At 37.1% G+C, this 6513-nt stretch overlaps 1 protein-coding gene across 1 annotated transcript; it reads right to left on the bottom strand.

Annotated features, from left to right (window-relative positions):
• Positions 1–343: 343 nt before the first annotated feature.
• On the bottom strand, positions 344–6125 carry LOC108675563. Its single transcript, XM_018163586.2, has 6 exons — positions 6118–6125; positions 4923–5088; positions 2343–2412; positions 1854–2103; positions 1338–1406; positions 344–933 (listed from the first exon to the last, which is right to left on the bottom strand). The coding sequence occupies exons 2-6, from the start codon at positions 5085–5087 to the stop codon at positions 873–875; spliced, it is 615 nt and encodes a 204-aa protein (XP_018019075.2). The 5' UTR covers position 5088; positions 6118–6125; the 3' UTR covers positions 344–872.
• Positions 6126–6513: the final 388 nt, after the last annotated feature.

The following is a 6513-nucleotide window of genomic DNA, read 5'->3' as shown; positions in this document are numbered from 1 at the left end:
TAATATGTTTAAACGCAAAAGAGATCGTTACGTTGATCACGATTCACAGAGCACAATATGAAGATGTTTGCCGTATGAACGCCGCGGACCAGTGTAGCTAAAGCATGCGGCAACAGAGACGGATGTAGCAAAACATGTCCACAGGAAAAGATTAAATCCGCAGCATAGATGCGAATCTGAATAATAATTCAAATATTACTGTTTTTGATGGTTTAAAGACTCGATCTTATTGATGAAAAATTTAATGAGTATTTTACAATGAAAATCACGACGAGGTTAAACTTTAGTAGTAGTAGTAGTAGTAGTAGTTTTAGTAGTAGTAGTAGTATTTTAGTAGTAGTTTTACTCCTAACGTATTGAAACTAAAAATAAATTGCGTATCATAAATGGGTATTGGTCTGCGATCCTTATATATCATTTAAAATTTATTCGATAAATCGGAATCAAAGTACCTACAATTTTTTATTTCTGTTGCTTATCAGGTCTCTTGCCTAGGCCGTTGACACTCATTTGAATTTTGTAGTTGTGGCATGGAGAACTGAACTGCGTTCAGTTACAGGCATATTGTTCGCATCGGTTTTGCAGCAACATGCCATATATATACGTTCTTTCAAAGTTAGTATTTTGTGTATGAATAAGATTACATGGACTCCTATAATGAACATACACAAGCGCTATTCTATACATTTGTCTCTACGTACGACCATGCATGCGCTCTCTCACAAGGCAGGGACTTCTATCAGAGGATGGCGTTAAGAAATCCAGTATTCGAAGGAAAGGTAGGAGAGATCATGACTTAAATCTAAATAGTGTGAAAATAATATTGGTACACATAAGTAGTTTCAATGCAGCACATTAACGTATTTCGATCTTCAGAGTTGAGTCTCTTTCACGTTCTCGCTGTGTACATCCACCGGAACGTTGTAGCGTAAGCTGGTGGAAATAAAGTATAATAATTATTAGTCGTTAATCAATGATACATGCCCGTCTAACGAGTGAGCGAAATTACTCAATTTAAAATCTACTATTCATTCAGCCGTTAATCAATCCGAAATTTACTCTTCATTTCATCACCAGCATCGGTCTTACGCAAATTTATTGTCAATATTTTATATATTATATCATGATTATATATTAATTTTCATAGTCGCCTACTAAGACAATTTAAGATATACGTATTCACCACATTAAATCTTTCACCTTAACCTTCATAGTGAAATTTGTACAATTATAAGTACAGGAAAATGTCACTTGATATTACATCTATATTTTAAAAATATATATTATGTGCAGCGCAAATAGATTATATATATATATATATATATTAGGTCGCTCACTTATTTTGCTCGAACTTGACCGCGTGGGCGCTGTCGTCGCTCTCTTCCTCGTGCAGGGCGCTCAGGGGCCTGCACAAGGTAGTTTATTAGTGCAATTAATTGATACTGAATTGATGTGTTGTGTAACACAATTATACATGGAATAAACTACTTAGATCAAATGTTAAAAATACCTACTAACGTGAAATTAGAGGCGGAGATAACAATATATTCAGCCTCATATAAAATACGGAATTAAATCATGGAGAAGAAATACTAAGCATTTTTTTAATGAATCGCACCATATGAGGAGGCTGGCAGTATACATAACCCCTTCAACATATAGCCCCTTTCACTCACCCACTAGCCAGCCCCCTTCACTCACCTACTAGCATTCTTCACTCACCCACTAGCCCCCTTCACTCACCCACTAGCCCCCTTCACTCACCCACTAGCCCCCTTCACTCTCACTCACCCACTAGCCCCCTTCACTCACCCACTAGCCCCTTCACTCACCCACTAGCCCCCTTCACTCACCCACTAGCGCCCTTCGCCTGGGTTACATCGCTGGGCTGTCGGCGCTTAAGGCTGCTCTTCAGGAAGGGGTTGGGGGAGCTGAAGGGAACTCCCCCGCTGGGGGAGGTCTGTGGGAGCGGGTCTCTCATTCCCCCAGCATTTGCGTTACTTTGGGATCGCGATTCCCACGGATCAGATGGATAGCTGAGGGGATCGTCGGGTTCGAAACCCGGGTTGTCGTAGAAAACTCTTGCTTGGGAGCTCATGATTTCTGGTGGGGGGAGGGGGCATTAGAGGGAGAGAAGAGGAGAGGAGAGGAGAGGAGAGGAGAGGAGAGCGACCTTCTCTTTCCGTCAAAAATACAAATTGCATCGCAAATTTTCAGTAGATAACAAAAGTTTAATCAAGCTCTGCCAATTTACTTTCGATAGCAAGTAGCATTATAATTACAATGATTCAATTACTCAAAGAGAATGAAAATGTTTAAATTTGAAATAATTTTTGATTTACCAAGTCCGAGGCCGAAGTTATCCAAGTCGTCCTCTGCGTCGTATTTCGTGTAGCCTTCCGTGTCGAAGTTCTGCGACAAATGTTCAGAAATTTCTGTATTAATTAACACTAAAATCACTATATGATAATTGTAAATACATTTAAACAGTTAAGTCACCTATTCAACAGGTTTTAATTTAGTAAACTGCATTCAAGTAATGTAAACTCTATTTTCAGGTATGAAAATAATAAATAATCGAAACGCAGTCTGTTCTTCTCGAGGATATTCGCACACAGCCCCTGATATTGCTGGTCTATCTTTTTATATTGCTCGGGATGGGCAGGAGAATTATTCATCGCATGTTATTGCAATCGCTATGGGATTTAATTTATTTTTACGCTAAAATCTAGAGTTGCGACATTCAAGCCATCTGAGGCTGTATTTCCTTCCCATACTACGGTAATCAAGGTTTGCAGGATGCTAGTTGTCTGGCGGTTGAGGGTCTGCTATGATAAGTTCAATATTCAGATTATCCTGAAGTTCAGGATTCAGATTATCCTAACCTGATGCCTTTTTGTTTTTCAAGGATTTTATTGCTGTAATGATTTTATGATAGGGCAATATCAACGTTGTGGCCTTCAGTGGCTTATTGAGTTATTGTACATCTGCCTCTCCGGAAGGTGGTGGATAATTCAGCAAGTCTCTCAAGTGCTCAGTTCACTCCCAGCTCTGAGACTCTGGCTGGTCTCGCTGACTTTCTGGTTTACTGTTTTTTTTTCATTTAACATCTGTCTCGCAAATATCTGTAATGGTTATAATGTTTATAGGAGTCTGTCATGTCCAAAAATGTTCCTTTTGTCAGTGAGTGCCTGTCAGTTTCTATCATACCAGTAGTGTCTGTAGTGCATATAAGTGTTTGAATGTCTGTCATGTCTGTCATGTCTGTCATGTCTGTCATGTCTGTCATGTCTGTCATGTCTGTCATGTCCGTCATGTCTGTCATGTCTGTCATGTCTGTCATGTCTGTCATGTCTGTCATGTCTGTCATGTCTGTCATGTCTGTCATGTCTGTCATGTCTGTCATGTCTGTCATGTCTGTAAGTGTCTGTCATGTCAGTAAATGTCTGTAATGTCTGTAAGTGTCTGTATTATCGATAATTGTTTGTTATATCCGTAAATTTCCTCAATGTCTGTTGTAATCTTCATAACTGTCTGTCATAACCATAAGTTTCTGTATGCTCAGTGAGTGTCTGTTAGGTTAGTAAATGTCTGTAATGTCTGTAAGTAACTGCAATGTCCATAAATGTCTATAATGTCTGTCAGTGTTTCATTTCCGTAAGTATCTGTTATATCGAAAAGTGTGTAAAATTTTTTTAAGTGTCTGTAATGTCTGCAAGAGTCTGTAGGTGTCTATTGTCAGTAAGAGTCTGTAATGTATGCAAGAGTCTGTAGGTGTCTCTTGTATATAAGTGTCAGTAATGTCTGTAAGAGTCTGTAGGTGTCTCTTGTCAGTAAGAGTCTGTAATGTCGCAAGAGTCTGTATATGTCTCTTTTCTGTAAGTGTCTGTAATGTCTGCAAGAGTCTGTAGGTGTCTCATGTCATAAGAGTCTGTAATGTCTGCAAGAGTCTGTAAGTGTATTGTCAGTAAGTGTCTGTAATGTCTGCAAGAGTCTGTAGGTGTCCCATGTCATAAGAGTCTGTAATGTCTACAAGAGTCTGTAGGTGTCCCATGTCAGTAAGTCTGTAATATCGTAGAAGTCTGTAATGCTTACCCAGTTTCAACGCATTCCAGTCTTCAAATAATTCGAATTTTTTGCTTGTAAGCAAGAAATTTGAATTCATGATTTTAAAATGAAATGACGATGAACTGGTTTTTAAACATTCAAATACATAAATATATAATGTATGGGAAAAATATTCGTTTGTATCTCTTTTTAATTCTGCCTATAAAAGAGGCCTAATTTTTTTTAGCAAGTAGTTTATCGTTGGTAAACCTCTTAAGTGAATATATATATCGAATAATAGTAATAAATAAATATATAAAGCAAAAAAAGAGAAAAAAATCCTCTTAGTTGAGTTTATTAATTGAGGCGCTTTCAATTCAACATACAAAGTAATATATTAAGAAATACTCCGAGTATTGACCTCATCCGCATAATCCGCATCTGAAAAATCCTTTAGTTGAATTTAATTTTTGAGACGCTCTTAATTCAACAAACAGAATTTCCTAAATTCTCAAAACATTCACCTCATCCGCACAGTCCGCGTCCGAGTAATTAGCGCTGCTGCTGTATTATTTATACCCATGGTTTTAAAACCATAATATAAGGGGTTTTCATTGCTTTAACACCATATATATAGGAAGCTAGGTGTTTTGAAACAATAAAAGCGCCTCAATTTATTAATTAAGGCGCTTTTAATTCAACAAGCAAAGTAATAAAATCAGAAATTCCCTAAGCATTGACCTCATCCGCATAGTCCTCATCAGAAAAAAAATCCACGTCTGAAAAATCCTAGTATTTGAATTTAATATTTGTATATGAGGCACTTTCAGTTCAATAAAAAAAGTAATAAATTCGGAAATTCTCAAAGCATTCACCTCATCCGCACAGTCCGGGTCCGCGTAATTAGCGCTGCTGCTGAAGGGCAGAGAAGCCTTCATGGCGCCGCCCTTCACGCCGCCGATCACCGACACGTCGCCTGAGGACCTGCGACGACGCTGCTTCTCTTCGATCTCTTCTTCCTGCGCCAACGCATCCTTCATCCTGCCGATATTGCGAGGCATGAAGGTCAAAATTATATTTATATTAATATCTTTATTAAATGAAAAGCAGTTTGTCATATTCTATTCAGACCAATCTCCTTATCCCATTATCACATTCGATCTCGTCGATCTTCCTTCGCCAACGCATCCTTCATCCTGCCAAAATTGTGAGGCATGAAGGTCAAAATTATATTTATAATATCTTTATTAAATGAAAAGCAATTTGTCATATTCTATTCAGACCAATCTCCTTATCCCATTTATTGCAATCTCCTTAGTCCACTTATACCAATCTCCTTATTAAAGTCATAACAATCTCTTTTCTATATATATATACCAAAAGCCGTATTCCCTTTACACCAATCTCCATACTTTCCAATTCAATTTCATGTCCATTATTCAATCTGGATTATTTTTTGTGGAAATATCAGTTGAAACGATATATATTATTCATTCAGTTCCATGTCTTTGTTTCTCGTCTCCAATTCTCCATCCATCGGGAATTTTTGTTAACATGAAATTAATTCACCATATATGGCACCTCTAGTTTTTTGGTAGCTAACTGGACCGAGAATCCAGAGTTTGAAGTAAATATTATTTTGAATTTAGTTTTTCATTATCTTCTTATTTTCAAATGATAATTCCGTAACGGATGCTAAAAATTCGAGGTGGAAAGTTCCTGTACGAAAGAGAATGATTTTGGCTATGAAATCGAAATGATTCGAATGTATTGAAATTAGTAAGTCAGTTAATATAATTAAAACATTCACTGTCGAAAAGAAAATTTTCTTCTATTGTTGGACATAGACAAATTCAGTACGAAGTCATTCTCAAGAGAGATGTATTTAATTTGTATGAATAAAATCGCTTTTTGGATAGAATATCATGCAGTGTGTTTGATTATACACAATGTGCCTGTATTACATATGATATTACATTTATTGCAGATGATATTACCCACTATGTGGTCCTGATAATACTCACTTTTTGGTCCTGATGATACCCACTTTGTGGTCCTGATATTACCCACTTTGCGGTCCTGATAATACCCACTTTGTGGTCCTGATAATACCCACTTTGTGGTCCTGATAATACCCACNGATGATGATGATGATGATGATGATGATGATGATGATGATGATGATGATGATGATGATGATGATGATGATGATGATGATGATGATGATGATGATGATGATGATGATGATGATGATGATGATGATGATGATGATGATGATGATGATGATGATGATGATGATGATGATGATGATGATGATGATGATGATGATGATGATGATGATGATGATGATGATGATGATGATGATGATGATGATGGTGGTAGACTTGCTCGTCACAGTACTGAGGGGAAGATAGTCTCAGTTAATTATGATGATGATGATAATAATAATAATAATGATGATGATGA

Source organism: Hyalella azteca, unplaced genomic scaffold, assembly GCF_000764305.2.
Source record: "Hyalella azteca isolate HAZT.00-mixed unplaced genomic scaffold, Hazt_2.0.2 contig223, whole genome shotgun sequence".
Taxonomy (NCBI): Eukaryota; Metazoa; Arthropoda; class Malacostraca; order Amphipoda; family Hyalellidae; genus Hyalella; species Hyalella azteca.
This window is presented reverse-complemented; position numbering and strand designations above follow the sequence as displayed.

Bases quoted from the DNA above. Each gene is read 5' to 3' on its own strand.
- LOC108675563 (XM_018163586.2), bottom strand. From the start codon at position 5,087: ATGAAGGATGCGTTGGCGCAGGAAGAAGAGATCGAAGAGAAGCAGCGT. The intron at 2,413-4,922 runs GTGAATGCTTTG...CATTTGTCGCAG, and splicing joins ACCCGGACTGTGCGGATGAG to AACTTCGACACGGAAGGCTA. The intron at 2,104-2,342 runs GTAAATCAAAAA...TCCCCCCACCAG, and splicing joins TAACTTCGGCCTCGGACTTG to AAATCATGAGCTCCCAAGCA.